General features: G+C 36.0%; 5 protein-coding genes and 3 pseudogenes across 12 annotated transcripts; 2 read left to right on the top strand and 6 right to left on the bottom strand.

Moving 5' to 3' along the window:
* Positions 1-637: 637 nt before the first annotated feature.
* Positions 638-2,990, bottom strand: LOC104731576 (class V chitinase). The gene is made up of 3 exons (XM_010450997.3): positions 1,629-2,990; positions 919-1,308; positions 638-824 (listed from the first exon to the last, which is right to left on the bottom strand). Exons 1-3 carry the CDS (start codon positions 2,320-2,322, stop codon positions 769-771), a joined length of 1,140 nt encoding a protein of 379 aa, XP_010449299.1. The 5' UTR covers positions 2,323-2,990; the 3' UTR covers positions 638-768.
* Positions 2,991-4,582: 1,592 nt separating this feature from the next.
* On the bottom strand, positions 4,583-6,920 carry LOC104731575 (peptidyl-prolyl cis-trans isomerase FKBP17-1, chloroplastic). 2 transcript variants are annotated; one of them, XM_010450994.3, is made up of 4 exons: positions 6,395-6,920; positions 6,176-6,298; positions 5,774-5,890; positions 4,583-4,910 (listed from the first exon to the last, which is right to left on the bottom strand). In XM_010450994.3, the coding sequence occupies exons 1-4, from the start codon at positions 6,689-6,691 to the stop codon at positions 4,782-4,784; spliced, it is 666 nt and encodes a 221-aa protein (XP_010449296.1). In that variant the 5' UTR covers positions 6,692-6,920; the 3' UTR covers positions 4,583-4,781. The 2 variants fall into 2 exon arrangements, with proteins under 2 accessions (XP_010449296.1, XP_010449295.1); XM_010450993.3 differs by having other exon boundaries at positions 4,583-4,922; positions 6,395-6,899.
* A 484-nt stretch (positions 6,921-7,404) lies between these two features.
* LOC104731573 (protein PHLOEM PROTEIN 2-LIKE A1) lies at positions 7,405-8,920 on the top strand. Its single transcript, XM_010450992.3, has 3 exons — positions 7,405-7,754; positions 8,017-8,138; positions 8,342-8,920. Exons 1-3 carry the CDS (start codon positions 7,545-7,547, stop codon positions 8,715-8,717), a joined length of 708 nt encoding a protein of 235 aa, XP_010449294.1. The 5' UTR covers positions 7,405-7,544; the 3' UTR covers positions 8,718-8,920.
* A 1,493-nt stretch (positions 8,921-10,413) lies between these two features.
* On the top strand, positions 10,414-11,584 carry LOC104731571 (protein PHLOEM PROTEIN 2-LIKE A1). Of its 3 annotated transcripts, none has more exons than XM_019234200.2 (3): positions 10,414-10,803; positions 10,881-11,071; positions 11,147-11,584. In XM_019234200.2, exons 1-3 carry the CDS (start codon positions 10,657-10,659, stop codon positions 11,376-11,378), a joined length of 570 nt encoding a protein of 189 aa, XP_019089745.1. In that variant the 5' UTR covers positions 10,414-10,656; the 3' UTR covers positions 11,379-11,584. The 3 variants fall into 3 exon arrangements, with proteins under 3 accessions (XP_019089745.1, XP_019089746.1, XP_019089747.1); XM_019234201.2 differs by having other exon boundaries at positions 10,436-10,803; positions 10,932-11,071; XM_019234202.2 differs by having other exon boundaries at positions 10,447-10,803; positions 10,935-11,071.
* On the bottom strand, positions 11,516-14,916 carry LOC104731572 (lecithin-cholesterol acyltransferase-like 4). The gene is made up of 11 exons (XM_010450991.3): positions 14,036-14,916; positions 13,810-13,901; positions 13,604-13,722; positions 13,363-13,498; positions 13,225-13,276; positions 13,044-13,144; positions 12,753-12,941; positions 12,497-12,654; positions 12,349-12,403; positions 12,189-12,242; positions 11,516-12,070 (listed from the first exon to the last, which is right to left on the bottom strand). The coding sequence occupies exons 1-11, from the start codon at positions 14,277-14,279 to the stop codon at positions 11,663-11,665; spliced, it is 1,608 nt and encodes a 535-aa protein (XP_010449293.1). The 5' UTR covers positions 14,280-14,916; the 3' UTR covers positions 11,516-11,662.
* Positions 14,917-14,919: 3 nt separating this feature from the next.
* On the bottom strand, positions 14,920-17,656 carry LOC104731570 (F-box/kelch-repeat protein At4g19865 pseudogene; annotated as a pseudogene). Its single transcript, XR_015574484.1, has 2 exons — positions 16,387-17,656; positions 14,920-15,125 (listed from the first exon to the last, which is right to left on the bottom strand). The product of XR_015574484.1 is annotated as an F-box/kelch-repeat protein At4g19865 pseudogene (transcript).
* A 274-nt stretch (positions 17,657-17,930) lies between these two features.
* Positions 17,931-19,649, bottom strand: LOC147930448 (F-box/kelch-repeat protein At4g19865 pseudogene; annotated as a pseudogene). The gene is made up of 2 exons (XR_015574477.1): positions 18,436-19,649; positions 17,931-18,223 (listed from the first exon to the last, which is right to left on the bottom strand). The product of XR_015574477.1 is annotated as an F-box/kelch-repeat protein At4g19865 pseudogene (transcript).
* Positions 17,931-21,837, bottom strand: LOC104731568 (F-box/kelch-repeat protein At4g19865 pseudogene; annotated as a pseudogene). 2 transcript variants are annotated; one of them, XR_015574478.1, is made up of 4 exons: positions 20,541-21,796; positions 20,144-20,251; positions 18,436-19,662; positions 17,931-18,223 (listed from the first exon to the last, which is right to left on the bottom strand). The product of XR_015574478.1 is annotated as an F-box/kelch-repeat protein At4g19865 pseudogene, transcript variant X1 (transcript). The 2 variants fall into 2 exon arrangements; XR_015574479.1 differs by lacking the exons at positions 17,931-18,223; positions 18,436-19,662 and having other exon boundaries at positions 20,005-20,251; positions 20,541-21,837.
* Between the last annotated feature and the right edge of the window lie 1,231 nt (positions 21,838-23,068).

Below are 23,068 nucleotides of genomic sequence, written 5' to 3'. Positions count from 1 at the left end.
CCCCGATCAGTGCAAAGGGACGTGTCTATTTATCTATCTCTTGACTCGAAATGGGAGCAGGTTTGAATGATTAGTAGCTGGTCCGAGAGGATGATCAGCCACACTGGGACTTGGAATTGGAATGCAATGTTGGCATTTATATTCCCTTTTTCAACTTTAGAGATTTTGAAGAGCATATCTGCCAAAACAAATACGATTCCCACGAGAAAGAAAAAATAGAAAAAACTAGATATATAGATATTCTCATATTCATGTACTACTTACCCCTAGAGACTACCAGATGAAATAGAACGATTTGAGAAAAGGATTTATTGGTCTTGCTTAGAAATAATATTGGATTTGTGTTCAGTGTACCCTGAGTACAAGATCGAAAAGAATGCATTGGATGGATGCCCGGGCATTGAGAAGGAAGGACGCTTTCAGAAGCGAAAGTCAACCAGGCCAGATCATGAGTAAATAAAAAATCGAAAACGTACATAGCTGTTTAGTTCTGGACCGATGGGAACTCCTACTCATAAACGACTAGCTTTACAATATCAAGGAGTTCTGGATTTTATTTGAATTGTTGATTCTTACCAATTAAAATGATTTGTTATATTCTAAGAAAGAAGCATAATTCTTGATAAACTAATGGTTATTGCTTTTATAATATCAATATCTTATTATTCCCTTTTCCTTTGACAATATATAAGCAAATGGCGTTTATTTTTCGTATAAGTTACAAAAGAGAACACTTCTTCACTTGCAGTTGTCGGAACATTGGAAAGCTTAAACCTTCTGTATAGTTCTGAAGCTTGCCGCTGTAGCATCCCATGCCCGTGACGCTGCAAAATCCCAAAAATAATTCGTAAATACATAATATTTTCTATGCACATAAAAAAAGAGCGGTTACTTAGAATTTGGGAACAAATATTAAACCTGCACGAGATAGACCAGAATTATCGTCAGCACCAACGTGCCACGAGAAGTAACCAAGGAGACCTCTCTGCTTAGCGTATCTAACTTTCGTCACAATACTCTGATTATCATCGTAACCAATCCAAGTCGTGCCAGAGTAACAATAATCTCCTACCACCGTTGAGTTATAAACTGTCGTTGCTCCGTTATCCACTATGAACTTCCTTATCTGACCATAACCGATGGAACCATCCGGTGATATAGCCGCTCCGGTGGTAGGCGCGTAATAGCTATGACTGTTGGCGTTTGTGAGACGCCACGCATAGCCGTAGTATGGGAATCCCAAAACTGCTTTCTTAGCCGGAAGTCCAGCTTGAATCCATGACCTTGCTCCCGCGTCACCGCTTGGACCTAATAACACAAATGTTTTAATAACTAAACATAGTGGGATATATAATATATCCGGTTGAAATATATATAAACCGAACCAACATTTTCATACCGAAATTGAACCAAAGATGCTAAATGCTAAACTGGGTAATATGCTGAATCTAAACCAAATAAAGTGCAATTAAACCAAACAAAAACCTCACAGAAAAGAACCTAAAAATTTTAGTTTAAAATTTTTGATAAGTATATATATTAACATTTGATTGAACTACACTAACTATACTAATATTGATTATATATATATAACTTCATTAATCGGTTTAGTTCAGATATTATTGTACCTGCGTTTGAGGGATCATAGAGAGCAGCTGGTGGACCGGTTACTTTAGACCAACCCGGTCCGTAAAAATCATAGGCCATAAGATTAACCCAATCCAAGCTGCTAGCAACGGCTTGAACCGGGTACAGAACAGAGTAGTAGTTGTTAGAGTAAAAAACCGCAGCTGCCAATAGCAAACGCTGTCTACCGCTGCTGCTAGCTTCTGCTACAATCGCAGATCGCCATTCTCGAAGTAGCGTCCCGAAGTTGCTCATCTCCGTAGCACTGCTCGGATACTCCCAGTCTAGATCAAGACCGTGGAACCCGTACAACCTAGCGAGTCTTATCGAAGAATCAATGAACGATTTTCGAGAAGTGGGGTTACTTGCCATGGACGCATACGCGGCTTTATCTGCGATTCCACCTCCGATAGACAAAAGGGTCTTCACGGAAGGGTTTCTACGTTGGACAGTTTGTGTAAAAGTGGAGAACTTAGGTTGGTTCGCGGAGGAGACAGTGACTTGATTGGTTTGAGAGTTGAGATCAGCAAAAGCGCAGAAGAGGTGAGTGAAGAGAGATGAGTCAATGTCGGTGACCGGAAACTCACTCGCCGGGAACCAATACGTAGCTTTTACGACAGTTTGCGCCGAGGAGGACGGGAGAGATAAGAAGAAGGTTATGGTGACAATGAGCGAGATGAGTTTCGTGGAAGACATTTTCGAGTTGCTGTGAAAAACAGAGATGTGGGTTTCGTTGTCTATTTATTGAAAAAGTTTTATTTAACTTCTTACGTAATTCAACTTTGAAAAATGAGAGATGTATGAACAATATCTTACGAAAGCGAAAAGTCTAAATTGGGGCAAGATTTGTATTTTTTGTCAACACACAAGTGTAGTATGATTGCGAAAGCAAGGAAGAAGAGACACCTAATCAAACTTCATTCATGTACACCAAAGTTGAATATTCTACTCACGTATCCTAATAGAATATCCAAAATGCTTACGAAAGATTTTGTTTTAATTCAATGTATTACCGAATATAATATGATTTCTTGACTAACAAGAAAATCAATTAGTACTATTGAGAGTATGACTCATCTGATTGAGGCGTCGTCGGTCTGGTGCTGACGAGTTCGATGTCGAATACAAGAGTTCCAAGAGTTGAACCTTCGCCATTGGTGAGACGTGTTGGGTTGAAGATGGTCGTGATGAGTCTCTGTCTGTCAAAGAACTAGAAAACACACATAACAGGAAAGAATCAAACATACTGAAACGGAAACCAATATTTTTTATAATATTTCAAACAATATTGTGATCGCTTGACATCTATTTAGTGTCTGAAAATTCACAAACCCATCTTCTAGCATCGGTTATATCATTGGTTCTCTGAATCTTTCCCACTAAACAAATTAATACTAGTACCAGTCCCACTGGCCACTGGCCCACTGCAATTAACGTGATCTCGGACCTTATAGAAATTAAAGTCTATGAAACTAGTTTATGAGATTTTTCAAGATCAGAAATTCTAAACTACTTTATTTCACTCTAAATAGTACAAAACAGAGAATCAAAGAGGAAAGTCACCAAATAACCAAGTATAGAGTCCTAGGGTGAATTGAATTCTATATAGCATGCCAAACTCTCTCATGTGTAAACCAATCCCTATATCACTTGATACCTTCTCCTATCTATTTTGATCACAATCATTATGCACATACTTACTTGGCAACAAGTGGATAATTCTATTGAGTCAAATGTGTTATCTATAGATGAATGGGAGACAACAAGTGGCTGCAATTGGATTTATGAGTGACATTTTGGGGACGGCACTATCGAAACCCAAATCCTTTCCAATGAGTGTTTGTTTCTTAATCTTATGCTCTTATCACAGTAATACTGCATCGTTGGCCTTATTATATCACTTACTCCTCACTAGCCCATCGTATTAAATGGCTCTGATACTACTATGATAAGAACCTAACCAACACTAGGCCTTAAACCAAACCTACCAAAACTATCTTGAGCGCTTTGGAGTACTAAGGCACTCACTAGCCAGGCACAAAGCTAATCTATGTGGGACTTTAAATTAAAATCATGGTGGTTACCATCACCTTCTGCATACGATACTAGGTTTTATCCAATCGTTGTATAGGAGTCGTGTCTATTTAAGGGATTACCATCACCATGATGTATAGGAGTCATGTCTATACTAGGTTACCATCACCTTCTGTAGCTACCTTTCTCATACACGGTATTTAAGGGACTAATTAAACGTACAACTTTTGTAAAAATTCCTTCTCGTTTGGGGATAAATAAAACAACTTGAATCTATTTAAACTCAGTTAAAGAAATCTTATTTTGCAGTTATTTAGATTGAAACTGTTGTAACTCAATTTCCGTCTCGATTAGAAAAATGGAACTCAGGTTCATAAACCAGAACTCACACTTACTTGTAAGATCAAGATGTCTCCATCTCATAGTTAATATAAATGCTAACAATGCAAGTTAGCACAAACTTATTATTATGGAGATTTTCAGCCTTGGTTTTATTTATAAACAAATTGCATATGTTTGATCTATTTTTAATTATACTAATTTATTTGCTACTAGGTGAGTACATGCATTATGCTGAATGATTTTTTATATTTGTTCTTTTAAATGGCATGTTTTATATATATGTAACATGTATGTCTTGTTTCGTATTATTCGGATCACGAAAAATATATGTTGAGAAAAATAACTACAATACATCTAATATAAAATGATTATTCAAAAAATAGATGAAAAATGAAAGGATGTAAAATGTTTTTTCTTGGATTGTTATGTGCTTTTACATTTAGCACAAATCTTAGTTACTTATTAATTTATTATTATTTAGATCTACACATTTTTTTTATTCGTTGCCTATAAATTGAAAAAGTATACATAAAATTCCTACGTAATTCAAGTTTGGGAAATGAGAAATCTATGAACAATATTTTACGAAAGCGAAAAGTCTAAGTTGGGATAAGATTTGCATTTTTGTCAACACACAAGTACGTCACTTATATAAAACTGAATGTTCTACTCACGTAACCTATAAAATTTCTAAAATGATTACAATATACCGAATATTATATGCTTTCTTGACTGAGAAGAAACCAGATAGTACTAATTGAGAGAATATGACTCATCGATTAAGGCGTCTTCTTTCTGGTGCTGACGAGTTCGATGTCGAATACAAGAGTTCCAAGAGTTGAACCTTCTCCATTGGCAAGACGTGTTGGGTTAAAGATAGTCGTGAAGAGTCTCTGTCTGTCAAAGAACTGCAAAACACACTCCACAAGAATGACTCATGAAACCAATCTTGAAAATATTTGTCTCTGCACACATATATTGTGATCTTGACATATATTGTTTCTGAAGAATTATGCTTAAAATGTAAGTTGAATACCCCCGTAGTTTAAGAGATTTGTAAGATACGAAATTGTAAACAGCTTTATTTCACCCTGAATAATACAAAATAGAGAATCAAAGAAGAAACTAACCAAATAACTAAGTACATAATCCTATGGTGAATTCTATAGCATGCCAAACTCTCTCATGCATAATCCCAATCCCTTTATCACTTGATACCTTCTCCCATCTATTTTGATCCCAGTCACTATGCACATACTATGTGGCAACAAGTGGATGGTTCTTTTGAGTCAAATGTGTTATCTATAGATGAATGGGGGACAACAAGTGGCTGCAAGAATGATGTTAGTGTGGTCTGTTAGGAGAGTGAAGGAGGTGTGTTTGTGAAATTGGATTTATGAGTGGTATCTTGGGGACGGAACTCTCAAGAAACCAGATCCTTTCCAACTTGAGTCATTGTTTCATAATATTTGAGTTTCTACTTCTGTTCTTATCACAAAAATACTGCCTCGCTGGGATTATATCACTTGCTCCTCTCTAGCCCATCGTATCAAATGGTTCTGATACTACTTTGATAAGAACCTAACCAATACTAGGCCTTAAACCAAACCTACCAATCTTGAGCGCGTGGAGCACTAAGGCACTCACTAGCCAGGCCCATAGCTAATCTATGTGGGACTCTAAAATAACATCTGACTTTCATATTGACACAATATATGAAAAGTTCAAGGGGAGGAGAGGTCAGGGTAGTAAAAAGTGTGTAGGCACATACGTTTGGTGGAAGAGGTTCTTGTGATGTATTTTGGTATCCTTGAGATGGAGGTATAACCACGCGACGAATCCCGCCTACTTTCATAGACCTTACAGCTGTTTCAATCCCCCTAATTACCTGCACATCACAATGCTTCTTCTTTCAGTCATCAGACTTAAACCAGCTTTTGTTCAATGAATGTAACAGAGATGAAAACACCATAACAGAAAACAGGGGAGACGATATATTATTATAAGCTTCAAAAACCTCTTGGTTTGTAAGAACAACACACATATAGCCAATGAGGAAATGTTTCAAAGGTCACACCTTTGAATCAAATTGAGATGCTTTTTCAAGACCCATTTCAGAAAAACTTGAACTCATGATCGGGATAGAAGCAGAAAGAGAGATAAAGAAGCATACTTTGCTAGAACCAAGGACGAATGTGAAAGGAACAGCTTCACCATTACTGTCTTTATGATCATATGTTGAATCAAATCTCCATCCTTGCTTAGCAGCCAACCTCCCATAATAATGTATTTCAATCTGAAAAAGAAAAAAAAAAAAAGTCAAAACTTTGCAAAATTGAGTTAAAGGGTTCGTTCATATTCTGAAATCTACAGTTTACAAAAAACACAGAACCTGATCTCCTTCAATGGGGACTTCACCGTCGCCGATTCGGAGGTCGAGACTCTTAACTCCACCTGAATCAGGGATTTCAGAGAATTCAGCTAGTGCCGGAGAAGAGAAGCAAACGGAGGAGACGACGGAAGACGTGACGGCGATAATTGACAGAGATATTGATCTTCTAGATGCTGCCACGATGGATGATGGGGAAGAACGAGATGCGAAGATTCTGATAGATGGTGGAGATGTGAAATGGACGGTGGTGATGAAAGGTGCACCTATTAGTGGTGTCCACGCGACACACCGAATCATCGTCTCACTTTTTTCTCTATTTTTTTATTTTTTTAACGAGAAAGTCTTCTAAAAGTGAAGAGGTACATATATTCTAGCTTTTGGTTGGGGAAGAGAAGTGAAGAAGTGGATGTGGCTGGAATTTGATTGGGTTGGGATTACGATAGGTGCTGGCTGCCAAAAACTATAGTGGAAACAAGGGGAAGACAAAGTTGTGTAATTCTCTCTTATTTTTAACAAATAACATTACAACCTTGGATGAGATGGATCTATTTAAACCAAAAATGCAATTTTTGGGATACAATATAGTGATGTTGATGTATATCTTTAACCAATTAGATTAAGGAAAGTCAGAAGTATTACAAAAAGGTTTAATTTGTTTTTTAAGAAACACATAACTTTGAGAAACAAAAACTTGTACAAAATACAACAAACTTTAGGGACCCTTCCAAATTAAACATAGTGATATTTTTGGATTACGTTTTAGATTTTTAATGGTAATCTGCTAGTTGCTGTATTATTAATTAAGTTTCATTTAATTACATTGGCTATTATTATCATGAACCAAGTGTTAAGAAAGACCTATATCTACATAGTTTTGGAATAATCTGATTTTCTATTCATGATTTACCCGGTTAAATAAGATAAATGTAAAAAATGTAGAAGAGAATAAAGCAAGGAATAAAACATGACATGATAAGAATAAGTTCTTTAAATCCCCCTTTTACGTACCTATGGCTATATATTTAGGCACTTGGTATAGTTTCTTTGTCAAGTTGAATATATATACTGATCTATATACAAGATATTCAAAAATAAGCACATTTCAAAGAGTAAACGCAAGAAAGATTGCTCAGAGTTATTAACAAAGAAGATGTTTGGCAACAAGGAATCGGAATACTTTGTTCCGGTGAAGAATGAAGCTTCGCCAGTGATATCAACTTCAAAAAAGAAAGCTCCACCGGTGAAATCTCCACATAACTGTGAGGCCATTCTCAGAGACGCAGATCCTCCGGTCTCTGTTTCTTCTGTTAATCTCTTTGAACAGCTAAGGTCTGGTGTTTTCTTGAAGCCCACGAAACAGGTTAAAATTTTTTCCCCTCAAAAGGAATTAGCTCACTTGTGTTTTCTACTTCCGGAAAACAACAAAAGCACAACGTGTACTAATAATGATTGTTGCTTCCCCATATTCAAATGCTTCGAAAAATAAAATAACACAGAAATAATGGACTAAAGTAAAAAATGTCCATATGGTTAGTTTTGTTAGGAAAATGAACCTTAATATATATTAAGATGGACCATAAATTCATTTGTTTTGGTTGATATGTGTATATTATATTGATCAGATCAAATATTGGGTGGACGAAAGAAACAGCAACTGCTTCATGCTCTTTGCAAAGAACCTCTCTATAACTTGGTCTGATGACCCCAACTATTGGACTTGGTTTACCGACAGAGAGTCACCAAAGTAAGACCCATTTCATTCAAATCCCACACTATGATTACTACTATAAAATGAATTGTTTATTATAAATTAAATTTGAATTTATTGATTATTATAAAAGGAGTATGAATCAAAGTTCTTTTGGTACCAAAAATTCGAGAGGTCGATCGACCTACAATTATTAGCACAAATTGACAAACTTTTTCTTCTTATAATGATTTTAAAAGCGAGACAGCTGTGGAAGCTGCGGAATTGGAAAATGTTTGTTGGCTCGACATCGTGGGAAAATTCGACACGAGGAACCTCACTCCAGGGATTGTTTACGAGGTGGTCTTTAAGGTGAAGCTAGAGGATCCTGCCTATGGATGGGACATGCCGGTGAACCTAAAGCTAGTCTTGCCTTACGGTAAGGAGAAACCACAGGAGCAAAAGGTGAGTTTGAGGGAACTTCCAAGGTATAAATGGGTCGATATCAGAGTCGGAGAGTTTGTAACTGGGAAATCCGCAGCCGGAGAGATCACTTTCTCTATGTATGAGCATGAAGCTGGCGTTTGGAAGAAAGGACTATTCCTCAAAGGTGTTACAATTCGTCCTAAACATTAATAATTAATATGGCATATAAAGAAAACATAAAATTCCATATACACCAGTGGACATTCTATGTATATATATCATTCACATCATGTCATGTGTGTGTTTGTATGATAAGACACTAGTCTGAATAACCACTTTGCTATTGATGTTGAATATATGAAAAGCAAAACCGAGAGTTTGTAACGTTTTAAGTCTAAATTCGAGTTTTATGATTTGAGTGTCCGTAAGTAATTTATGATCTCGATAGCCTATATTACTTTACAACTTACGATGCATCTTCGTTAACGGCGAAAAATAAGATTTTGTTTTTTTGTCCTCAATCACTATCTGACTTATCTCTTGTATTAGCATCCAGAGTGAAGTGCTAAATTTAAAAAGAAAAATTTTAAGTAATCTAATAGCTTCCTTTGTACGAACTAGTATAAAGTTTGTTTATAAATCCTACTATATTAATTGAGAAGTACAAATATAAAACTAACCTTAAAATGTGTAAAAAATTACATTCAATTGCCATTAGAAAAAAATAATTAAGTTTAATTAACTAATTTAAATAATATAATTAATTAAAAATAAAAAACACTTACGGATCAAATATTAAAAAATCTAAATAATAATTTTCTCTCTTTAATAAATTATGGACGAAATTACTAATTATTTTTTAAAAAAAATATATAAACCAATCAGAATTTTAAAATCTAAGAATTTATATCCAAGTATACAATACAATTATTTTTAATAACTAAATTCGAAGATTTTGTTAAGTTTTCAAATTATGATTCTCCTATCATCTTTATTTTATTTTATTTACAAATTGTTTGGAATTTTCATATAATACTTATAATTTAAAATGTATATTTTTTTTTTGCATATGTTGTGATTTGATTTTTTTAAAAACGAAGATATATTATTCATTGTATGAAATGTGTGTTTTAATTTCTACATTGGTAGGTTGGTAAAACTAAATTTATATAAATAATAAATTAATAATTTTTATTTACTCACAATTATAATATTAAAATTACTATTTTATATTTCACATAATAATGATGCAAATATAACAACAAACAATATAAAACTGTAATAATACATCAAAAATAAAATACTATAATATTCTAAAATAATTAGTATTCAAATAGACTAATAGATTTACATAACAATTTTAAATAAATATTATCTCAAACAAAATAACTTAAAAAAACAATAATTTTAATTATTATATTATAATTTTTTTTTAAAATGTTGACCCGTGCTTTAAGCACGGGATATATCCTAGTAATCAGTAAAGGGAAAAAACAATTCATCAACAACTTCTTAACGAGTTGAGATGAATCTATTTTTGAAAACTGAAAAGTAAAAAAGCTGTGATGTATCTTGAAATTTTTGTTTAAAATGATACTTTTAAAATTTTCAGTGTCGGCAACTTCAGAGAATAAACCTATCTAGCCATCTAGGAGTACAAGTACAACACGTCCCACATTCCCACATGGAACATTATTAGATAGAAACAAATAAAAGCTCAAACATGAGGTAGAAAGAACTCAAGTGGATCAGGTTCACATTCTCTTAAGAGTTGTTCGAAATTCCATTTTCGTGAAGAAGATTGAAGAATAAAGCTAAAAAGAATAAAGAATCAAACATGCATGTTTAACAGGACATAAACAAAAGAAAATGGAATATATACCAATCAAAACTTGCTTTGCGATGTATACTATAGAGACTATATATAGTTCAAATCCTTAACGTTGATCCTTCTACACATATACGCATACACTAATGAAGAGTCTTCATCGAACGAGTAATTTAGTTATACGTACAGAACATTCAGGTTGGGTAAGGTGTATCATGCAATCCTACCCAAAACGACCTCTATAAAGACCTGAAGATAATAGCTAGAGTATAAAAGAAGAACAGAAAAACATATACGGAAACACACACAAGTAATCAAGAAATGGGAATAAAATGTTCGATCTTCTCAAAGCCAAAGCCACAGAACAACGAAGCAATACTAAAAGATGCAAACTCTCCTCCTCTTTCACTTGATACGACGTCATCTCCTCAGCTAAAAGATGATGTTTCCTTGAATCACAAGACAGAGGTAGTAAATCTTTTTTCTTGGGTTTCATTTTTTAGATTCCCTTCTTGTTATATATAATAAAATGATAATGATTGTAGAAACTGAGGACGATGAGTGCATTAGTTATAATTATGGAATTTCTTATTCAGAAGAACTTGATAGAGGACGATGAGGGCAAATCAAAGAAAAACAGTTTCATGTTGTACGCGAGAGATCTCTCAATAACATGGGCAGGGCCTCAGTCAAATAAATTTTGGAGTTGGTTCTCTGATCCTGACCAAACATCAAGGTTTTGAGTTATATAATAGAATCAAATTTGGTTTTTCTTTTTTGATTTCATTGAAACCTACATATTTGTTTACAGTGATGTAAGAATTGAGGTCGCAAAAACGGAACGAGTAGCTTGGTTAGAAGTGGTCGGAAAATTCGAGACTGAGAAACTAACTCCCAACAGTTTGTACGAGGTTGTGTTTGTGGTTAAGCTAATAGATTCTGCAAAAGGATGGGGATATCGGGTTAACTTCAAACTGGTTCTGCCTACCGGAGAAACCAAAGAGAGGCGAGAAAATTTGAATATGTTAGAGAGGAACCGGTGAGTGGAGATTCCGGCCGGTGAGTTCAGGACATCGCCAGAACATCTCTCCGGAAAGATTGAGTTTTCGATGTTTGAGGTTCAAAGTGGACAGTGGAAGTCTGGTTTGATTGTGCAAGGTGTTGCTATCAAACCCAAGAATTGAAAATTCCAGACTTGTAAGCTTAAAACAATTAAAAGAACACGAAATGAATTGTTATGATTTATGTACACGAGGCATGAGATTTATTAGCTATATACAGACACATAGACGCACTTAACGACACATTACAAAGGTAAGAAGCAGTTTTATGCATCAACCGAGACACTTACAGCATTGAGCTCTACATGTTGTCTACCATCGTTTTGTGGTTGGACGGTCAAGGTTGCACGAGCTTCAGCTTGAGGGTTTTGATCATTTCCAGGTTCAGAGACCGATATGGAGCTCATGGTTGACCCGGCTGTGCCAATATTGTTGTCATCCGACATGATGTCCCATGATTCTTTCACTGAAGCAACCTCGAGTCCGTTCTCGTGGTATTTCTTCATTTCAAATGTGGTGGGAAGGATGACATAGTCGTTTATTGGGTTGTAGAACGGGTCAGGTTCGCCTACATTTAGCCATTTTTTGAGCATTCGGAAGACACGGTGATCGTTGAGAATTCCACGGTGTTCACCCGGGACTCCAACTCTTGCTACTGCTTCAAGCCCATCAGCCTAGGAAAATAAATAACCAAAGGAACCGTTGCAAAGAGAAATGATCAACCTTACCAATCAATATTCACGATTTTCATACTTGTGATAAGCTTTTGAGAAACACAATCATGCAACATACCATGGCAGATTCTACCGGGACTGTGCCATCACCGTCAACACATATATACGTCGGCTGAAATCAAAAGAAAGATTATCTAGGATCGTAATTTGAAAAAGAAGGTGATTTCTTTCTGTTACAATGATATTTGATACCTGAAAAAGGATGAAAATTGTGTTACCTGGAAGTATCTTAGATGTGTTAGATCTTTGACAGGCATCTTCTCATTCCCATAACTGCAGGGAAGTGTATATATATCAGATTTAGAAAAGGCAAAACAATTTGCAAGAATATACATAAAACGAAGACCTCAAAATAAGAACTATTACCAGACACTATGAGGGGTTTCTAAATTGGTGCCATATATGTTATAGAATTTGACTTGAGAAGGAAGCTTAGCAGAGGCCAATACGTTCTTGGTTTTGTGTGCCCACTCCATGATCTTCCAGTTAAAAGGAAGATCGATAGATTCTCCACAATAATTAGCCTGAACAATTGAGTGAAGTATAGGATCAGTCAATGCAACGTATGTGCCATTTACAACTATGTCATTAAATAAAACGATGGTTGTCACGTGTAACTTACCGTATTACTCGAAAGTGATTTCGTGAAAACTTCAAGGCTTTCCAGGCTACGGTAAGACTCAAGAACAACATCAGAGCTCCCAACTCCATCATTGCTCTGTTTCTCTCTCCACAGCTCTAAAACGGGAGAGATTTCCCATTTGAAATACGGGCAACACATCAACTCATATATGGATGGACACTCAATAAGCTGAAACAGCAGAAGAAACAAGGGAAAAATAATATCAATGAATCACTATAAGAGATCAGTCAAACATATGACCAAATAGGACTATTGCTAATTGATCATTACCAACTGATGCATGCTCCATTTAGAGACGAAAAAGTTCTGCTCCCAACCATTGACAAATGACATTCCATTCAGTAAAGTCGATGTGATATATCCAGGAGCACCTGAATCGATAATGCGAAAACCAATCAGTCAAGTACTTGTATGGACTACAATCAGAAGTACTACAAGTTTGAGAACTCACCTCGAAATGGAGCAGCAATAGCAATCCAATTCTTTACATACTTCTCGAATATCTGATGACCAAAAATGTCAGACTGAGATAAAAAGATAAAATATTCGAAAATACTTAAAACGAATAAAGAAAGAGGATTTTACACACATCACTATGCAGACCCATGAAACATTTCACCAACAGTCCTCCCATAGAATGACTTATAACATTAATCTTCTTCTCTCCTGAAGCTTTGTAAACTGTTTCCAACTTTTTAGCAAACTGGTCCAACGTTTCCTGCAGTCTAAAACCCATTGCAACACACACACAAAAAAAAAGTCAATACACGGATCACTCAATGTTTACGCCAAACCAATCAAACTCAAAAGAGATATGTTTTTTAAAAAACCTGTTGCTTTGCCGGAAATCATAACCAAAACCAAAAAGGGTTTTCCCTTCTTCGAATCCCCATCCAAGCATCTCAACAATCATCTCATGGAAATAAAACACAGACTCACGTCCAACAATCTACAGAAAGTTTTAAATCATCCCAAATGAAATAAGAAAGCTCTAAAAACAACAATTAAAGAACAAACAGGAAGAGCTTAATCATACCATATCAGGGTCTAAGACATCAATTGCATGAAGTCCAGCTCTATCTTGAGGAACCACAATACTCGTTTTTGGATCAAGAGAGATCGTTTTACCTGTTTCCAGATAAAAATAAGAGATTAACAAAGCAAAAGCTGATGACTTTCTAAAAACAAAACACAGAGAAATCAAAGTCTATAAAGTGTTATGAAAAAAAAAAAGGAAACACTTTTTTTTTGTTTTGTTTTACCAGTTGAAGGATCAAAACGAGACCACATCTTAGTTCGAAACTCATGATCAGCACCAAAGATCCTAACCCAAACACGTTCTTCTTTCCCGTTGTCATGATCAACAGCGTTGAGAATCGAGCCAGCGATACCCGGAACCAGAAGAACCGGGTCTAGATTCGGGTCGACATAGGGTTCCTGATTCCGATTTCTAAGCCTCAGCAAAGCCTCTACTGATCGAATGATCTCTTCCAGTAACAGAGACATAGTTTAATTGAATCGATGGCGTGGCGAATTCAAGGCGAGGATGACGAATTCGTGGTTTACCCAATTTGGGGAAATTAGGGTTGGTGAGAAATTTGAAGAGGTGAACAAAAATAAAAACAAGAGTTTGGAATATAAGCCGTACAAGTTAAGGTGGGGGGACGAAACTATTGTTATAGATCATGGATCAATCATAAGATATATAAAGAGTATATCCCAAATGGATAATGCAAGATTGAATATTGAATATTGAATATTTGAGACATAAAAATCAATAATAGTTTGCGAAAATAAAATAAAAATCAGTAATAATATTAAAAATAACTCTTCTACAGAGTTCTTGAGATCTTTAATAATTTATTTTTTCTTTACTTCAATACTAAGCAAGCCCCAAGGAAAGATAAGTTAATATGAACAAGGGCACATTAGTTGTTGTTTTCTACTTTTGTTTTTTGTTCACAGAAGCCTCTATTCAGAACATAGAAGCATCAATTAAAATGTTAAAGACACTACTCATGATTGATTGACGAAGATAGTTTTAACTTTCTAAAGCCAAACTCAAATCAGGTGTGGAAGATCATTTGGTGAGATTTTTAGAAGAGGAGAATATGTGTTGATCAAGAGTCAAAGAGTAATCTATGTTTGGTCGGTGAAGGATGATCCCTACTTGTTAGTAAAGAGAAAGGCTCAGTTACCAGGATGATATAGCACAACACAACGAATCAGATTCGTTAATTACAAGAGTTTAGACAAATTATATCGACATACTAAATTAGCCGTAGCTACTATTGATCATCTCCTTCACTCTTTGTTGCTCTCCTCTTGCCTCTTCCATCTCCTCTTTCCAAACTGATCAACAATCCATTCATATTAAGTCCTCTTACACACAGGGAAAAAGAATTTTATAATCTACAGTTTTGGCAAAGTGTATAAAGAAAGAATCGACCTTTTTATCAAACAAAAATAAGCTCAAACACTCCAGTGACTTGGGCCTGACTGGTTCAAACGCTGCGGTTGCGGTTGCGGTTGCAGGAGATTGCGGAAGCGGACGATTGCGGTTTCAAGCGTTATTAAGCGTTTTGAACGACTGGTTTAGCGGTTTAAAATTGGTGCATTTGCGGGAGGTTTACGACTGGTTGACCAACGGGTGCAATAGCGGTTGGAACATAATAAATGTGATATATAATTATATAAATGTTTTAAAATATCAAAAACTTTATTAAACTTGATTTATAATTAAAATTCATTAAAAATACTAAAATAATTATTAAAAAATAAATAAATTTCATAATGAAATACTTATTACTTTATGCATTTGGATTTTTACCAAAACTTTAATTAAGTAATTTGATAAATGACTAAAACATATGTTTTAGATCGTAGATCTTCTTTCTTAAATCTCACACACTCAATAAGTTTTGTGGGGCAGTATTTGCATCGGTAGTAATGATCAAATGAGAGTTGAAAAGAGTCACTCGTGATTTGTTTTTATTTTTCACAAATAATCTTATTTTCTTAAATTTCTGATGAAACGTTACATTTATTTAGATTTTTTTGAACTTATGTGCGATGTGCCATTAAATTTACATCAAGTTTTCCGGGTTATTGTTAATTGAAATATTATTTTCTTCCAATTATTTATTTTTTTAATATTTTTAATCTTATCCGTACTTCATTTTCTCTCATCCTTAATGAATAAAATAGTTAGGTAAAAAATATATATAAAATATATTTCATTATCATTGATTTGTTTCAAATTTTTTCTAAAAAAAAAAAAAAAAATTTGAAACGCAAACGCCCGCAACCGCAAACGCTTGCGGGAATCAGCTTTTGGAATTTAACAGTTGGGAACGATTGGGAGCGACTGGGAGCGATTGGGAGCGATTTGTGTGATTGGCCCCAAACGCTAGCAACCGCCCGCAAACGCAAACGCAGCATTTGCGGGAGCTAGCGGGAGAACCAGTCAAGCTCTTAGCCAAAAGGGATCCGTGTATATATAAATGTAGAGAAAGACAATGAAGGCCTAACTCAGTGATATTGACCAAAGATGGATCTGTAAAACAACTATTTCCAGATACTACAGTTAGATCCTACAGTTCGAACATCATACCTGGTTTACAAGTCAATCAAACCGAGACAACGAGGCAATGCAAGAGCTGACATACTCTATGGACGGTACGCAAAACCTCAACCTTCTCAACAATTCCCCAACGCTCAACTCCATCATCACGCTCTTCTATCACGATTTCCGCACACCAAATCTTCTTCCTACCACAGCTAACTAGTTTAGTCTTATTACCCCTTGAGCCACCATTCCTCATGTACATCCCTAGTAATGACTCTAACCCTCTCACCGCTTTCCAATAACCATTTACAATGTCATACCACAACAATCGCTTGTTCCAAAAGCCATATGAAACATTCTCCATTATACATTCCCACCTCGCATATATCACGCTTTCGTTTACACAGTTCTCCCATTCACATTGCTTCGTGTCATAACCATACATCTTTCTTTCTACATTGCCGAACTTAATTTTACCTTCGATCTCTCTGATTCTGTTAATGCGACAGTTACGTATCTCATCACCCGGATCAGGGAGAAGTTCCCAAGTCTGAGTCTTTGTGTCGAACACCTCAGCCCACGATTCGTCCTCTAATCTTTCACACCCTCCCATTACATATATCTTCTCATCGTAGACACAAGTGGGTAAAAATTTCCGGGCTACATTCATACTAGGGGCATCACGCCACGTGTTGCTGCGACAATCAAGCACCTGCACTTCAGAGGACGGTTCATAACCGACTAGTCCGCCGCCGAATAAATAAATTTCAGAACCAACAACAGCAGTGGCCGTTGTAAAAGATGGAGAATTAGAAGAGTTAATCGGAACCAACAACTGTCCAGCTGTCTTCTTCTTCTTCTTCTTCTTCCTCTTCCTAATCATGGAGTCGGGTAGGGTTCGGTTAGGGTTAGTCCAAAGTGTGAACCAATGGGGAAATCTATAACTTCCACAATCCCATAGACAGAGGTAGAGACACTGCTCGGTGGTTCGTAGGTGAGCTCTTGCTGCGTAGAGCTCTGTGGAAGAGAGGATTGAACGGAAGGTTTTCGAAACGAGTGAGAGTGTTGGGTAGTTCGACCTCGAGACCCGGGCTAAGCAGTTCACAAGGATTTCGTCGGGAATTAGGGAAAGCGATGGAGATGAAGACGATGGAGGTGAATGTGGTGGCGACGAGTTCTTGGTCTTCTTCTTCTCCGGTGGTTCCTCTTGGAGGTTCATAGTGACGACAGTGTTGGACTTTTTTCTTTTGTGTCAAATAAGTCAAATGAAGAAAGAAAGGAAATAAACTATGAAGACGTTTTTTATAACAAAACAGCCCCATAACTAAAATTAGTTATTTTAAAGGACCCCAATTTGGGATCGAAATGCTCTAACTCCCAAGATGTTTTGTAATGGGAACTGCAACTCAGATGTTGATTTTTACCAATTTGTTCTCCACTTTTGTTTTCGATCACAGAATCCCCTCTCTCCAGCTCGTGCTCAAAGATAGCCACCGGGATATGCCGAGAGATCAAGCAAGATTTGTAATTTCACGATGAGCTTCGAAGTTTCAATGTGATAGCAGAAAAATAAAAAGGAAGGTAGAAACTTCAAACAAACAAACAGCCAATGAGATTGCAAACTGTAACATATTAGACAGAAATGCTTTTGTTTTTCTAAAAACAAAGAACTCAACATCACTTTCATATTTATAATGTTAAAAACATAACTCCTTACTTAGATAAATTATATATAAAGTCGAAATACTAATTTGCCGAAGTAGCTACTTTAACAAAATGTGGCTACTATTAACCCTAACTAATTGATCATCTACTTCACTCTTTGTTGCTCTCCTTTTGCCTCCTCTTCCCAAACTGATCAACAGTCCATTCATGTTAAGTCCTACATACAAGGGGAAAAAATACTTAATAATCTCCTATTTTGGCAAATAGTAAAAAGGAAGAATGAACTTAATTTATCAAACAATATAAGCTTAAACTTTAGCCAAAAGGGTTCCGTGTACAAAGATGGCTCTGTTTTGCTAAAGTCACAGATTAAAACAACTATTTTCAGATACTACAAACTGATTTTGAATTTAGAACGATTGATCATACCTTGGATGCAAAGTCAATCAAACCGAAACAACGGCACATTCCCAGAGCTCACATGATATGGGGACGGTATGCACAACATCAACCCACTCAACATTTCCCCAAACCTCATCTCCATCACGCTTTTCTACCACGATTACAGCGCACCAAATCTTCTTCCTATTACTGGGATTATGCTTCATATAACCTTCCCATAAAAGTATGAGTTTCCCATCACAGCTAACTAGTTTAGTCCTATTAAGACTTGAGCCACCATTCTTCAAGTACTTCTCTACTAGTGAGTCTAACCCTTGCATCTTTTTCCAATAACCCACTTTTTCGTCAGACCACTGGAACTCGCGGCGAACAAAAAAATCACCGAATCCATATGGAAGATAAGCGGATCCAAAGGAGTAGGATACATTCTCAATCATACATTCTAACCTCGCAACAGTTCCAAATTTGTGTACAGAGCTTTCCCATTTGCATAGCTTCGTGTCATAAGCATACATCTCCTCATAACTGCCAAAGTTAAGTTTTCCTTCAATCTCTGTGATGCTGTAAATGCAACAATTGCGAATCTCAGAACCCGGATCAGGGAGGCGTTCCCAAACTTGAGTCTTTGTATCGAACACCTCAGCCCATGATTCGTCCTCTGATCCTCGGCACCCTCCCATTACATAGATCTTCCCATTGTAGACACAAGTGGATGCATTTCTCCGGGCTACATTCATGCTAGGGGCATCGCGCCAAGTGTGACTACCACAGTTGAGGGTCCTCACAGCAGAGGACGGTGCTTTATCCACTGGTCCGCCGATGATATAAAGCTCTGAGCCGACGACGGTGGAATCTGACAGAGAATTGAAATTAGAAGAGCTAATCGGAACCAACAACTGTCCAATTGTCTTCTTCTTTTTCCTCCTCCTCGTTCGATTAGGGTTAATCCAGAGTGTAAACCATTGGGGAAATCGAGAACTTTTGTGATCCGATAGACAGACATAGAGACACTTCTCGGTGGTTCCGAGATGAGATCTGGCTGCGTAGAGCTCGGTGGAAGAGATAATCGAGTGGAAGCTTTTGGAAACGACTGAGAGCGTTGGGTAGTACGACCGCGAGATCCGGGCTAAACAATTCACGACGATTTCGTCCGGAAGTAGAGAAAACAACGGTGGCCACGAGTTCTTAATCTTCTTCTTCCTCTTCTTCTTCTTCTCTGGTGGTTCCACTTGTATGTTCATAGCGAACAAGTGACTGTAATTGTCAAATATATAGAAAGATGAATATATTATACTTGCTTAATCTTTACATGACCTATGGGTCTCTATTTATAGAAGAAGGAAGTAACATCTAATAAAATACACAAGTTCCCATTTACTTAGAGATCAAGTTTATCCGTAATAGTGATAAGCGGCAGTGACTTTTCAATTTTTATGAGAACAAATGTAATTGGGAACAACAAATGTAATTGATGACAAAATCTTTTTCCGAGAGGTCAGTCAATCAAGATTGGTAATTTCGCATGCGCTTCGTAGTTTCAACTTCCAACGTGATTGCACTGCAATCATTGCAGGGAAAGGAAAAAAAAAACAGAGATTTATGTAGAAATTTCATACGAACATTGTTTCCACTTTCAAACAGTGGAGATTACAAACTGACATAATGCTTTTTATTTCCCTCAAAACAAAGAACTCAGTATTACTTACAATGTGATAGACACATCAACATCACTTACAATGTGATAGACAGTCACTACTCCTGATTTATATTGATGAAGATGGTTCTACTTCACTCTTTGTTGCTCAATGCTCTCCTTTTGCCTCTTCCATCTCCTCTTTCCAAACTGATCAAACAGTCCATTCATGATTCATGTTAAGTCCAATTTTGACAAAGTGTAAAAAGCAAGAATGAACTTTTGTATCAAACAAAATAGGCTCAAACTCTCCAGTGACTTAGCCAAAAGGGTTCCGTGTACATATTATAAGTAAAGAGAAAGATGATGAAGGGCCTAACTCAGGGATATTGACCAAAGATGGATCTGTTTTGCTAAAGTCACAGATTAAAACAACTATTTTCAGATACTACAGTAAGATCCTACAAAATGAGTTTGAATTCAGAACGATTGATCATACCTTGGATGCAAAATCAATCAAACCGAAACAACGAGACACTCAGAGAGATAACATGATATAGGGACGGTGTGCACAACATCAACCCACTCAACATTTCCCCAAACGTCACCTCCATCACGCTTTTCTACCACGATTACCGCCCCCCAAATCTTCCTATTATTAAGATTAAACTCCATATAACCTTCCCATAAAAATATGAGTTTCCCACCACAGCTAACTAGTTTAAACGTATTACCACTTGAGCCACCATTCGTCAAGTACTTCCTTACTAGTGATTTTAACCCTTTCATCTTTCTCCAAGAACCCTCTTTTTCATCAAACCACTGGAACGCGCGGTGAAGAAAAAAATCACCGAATCCAAATCGATAATTGGATCCAAAGGAGTAGGATACATTCTCAATTATACAATCTAACCTCAAAACAGTTGCAAATTTGTCACGTACACAGCTTTCCCATTTGCATAGCTTCGTGTCATAAGCATACATCTCCTCGTAATTGCCAAAGTTAATTTTTCCTTGGATCTCTGCAATTTTGTAAATGAAACACTTGCGAATCTCAGAACCCGGATCAGGGAGGCGTTCCCAAACTTGAGTCTTTGTATCGAACACCTCAGCCCATGATTCGTCCTCTAGTCCTTGGCACCCTCCCATTACATAGATTTTCCCATTGTAGACATAAGTGGATGCATTTCTCCGGGCTACATTCATGCTAGGTGCATCGCGCCAAGTGTGACTACCACAGTTGAGGACCCTCACAGCAGAGGACGGTCCTTTATCCACTAGTCCGCCGATGATATAAAGCTCTGAGCCGACGACGGTGGAACCTGACCGAGAAGGAAGATTAGAAGAGGTAATCGGAACCAACAACTGTTCAGTTGTCTTCTTCTTCTTCTTCTTTCTCCTCGTCTTAACAATGGAGTCTGGCAAGGTTCCATTAGGGTTAACCGAGAGTGTAAACCATTGAGAACTTTCGAGATCCCGTAGACCGACATAGAGACACTGCTCGGTGTTTCCGAGATGAGATCTGGCTGCGTAGAGCTCGGTGGAAGAGAGAATCGAGCGGAAGCTTTTTGAAACGCCTGAGAGCGTCGGGTAGTACGACCGCGAGATCCGGGCTAAACAGTTAACGACGATTTCGTCCGGAAGTAGAGAAAACGACGGTGGCGACGAGTTATTAATCTTCATCTCTGGTGGTTCCACTTGTAGGTTCATAAGTGATTGTAATTGTCAAATAGAATGATGAATAAATATATTGTATTGCTTAATCCTTTACTTGACCTACGGGTCTCAATTTATACAATAAAAATTCTTGGGTTCACTCCTACACTGAATAAGTCTCATTTATCCCCTTTTAATTAGTCAATCAGAATACAACAATATATCATGTTATATTATATTTTTAAAAATAAATTAAAATTAACATAAAAAGACAAAACAAATTAAAGAAATAAATTATGTAGATATTTTATTTAGGAAACTATATCGGTTTGAGTTTATAAAAGAGGACTAGGGTTTAAATTTATAACTTTAAAAATTATATGTCGGTTTGTATTTATTAAAAAATGGTTAGGATTTAGATTTTCTAATTAAACAAAATTATATGTCGGTGTGAGTTTACAAAAGAATAGTTAGGGTTTAGATTTAATAATTAAAAAAATATATATATGTCGGTTTGGGTTATAAAAGAGTGACTAGAGTTTAGATTTTACAATTAAATAAAATTATATGTTAGTTTGGATTTATAAAAAATGGTTAGGATTTAGATGTGACAATTAAAAATTGTAATATAATATTAAAATTAACAATTTTAAAATTGATTGATCTACATAATTTATTTCCTTAATTAAGATTTATTTCCTTAATTTAAAGGGGTGAATAAGATAGGTTCACCCCATGGTGAACCCAAAAAATGCAAGAGCCGCTTAACTATGAAGATGTTTTTATAGAAAAATACTTAGGTTTACACCTAGAGTGAATCTTCTTGTTCACTTCTTCCTTATCAACCAATCAGAATCTTCCATACATTATTTTGTTTAAAAAAATAAATCAAAATTAAATTAAAAAGCAATACATATTAAGGAAACAAATTCTGTATAATTTTTTTTAAGGAAAGTTAAATATTGGATTCGTTTAAATTTTACAATTAGAATGAAATGATGTATTGGTTTGGGTTTACAAATGAAGTGGTTAGAGTTCAGATTTTACAATTAAAACGAAATTATATGTCGATTTCGGTTTACAAATGAAGTGGTTAGGGTTTAGATTTTACAATTAAAACAAAATTATATGTCGGTTTAGGTTTACAAATGAGATGGTTATGGTTTGGATTTTACAATTAGAATAAAATTATATGTCGGTTTGGGTTTACAAATGAGATGGTTATGGTTTAGATTTTACAATTAGAACAAAATTATATGTCGGTTTGGGTTTACAAATAAGATGGTTAGGGTTTAGATTTTACAATTAGAATGAAATTATATATCGGTTTGAGTTTATAAATAAGCGGTTTAAGTTTTAAATTTTATAATA

The sequence above is a fragment of the Camelina sativa genome, chromosome 12 (genome assembly GCF_030686135.1).
Source record: "Camelina sativa cultivar CO46 ecotype springtype chromosome 12, ASM3068613v1".
Taxonomy (NCBI): domain Eukaryota; kingdom Viridiplantae; phylum Streptophyta; class Magnoliopsida; order Brassicales; family Brassicaceae; genus Camelina; species Camelina sativa.
This window is presented reverse-complemented; position numbering and strand designations above follow the sequence as displayed.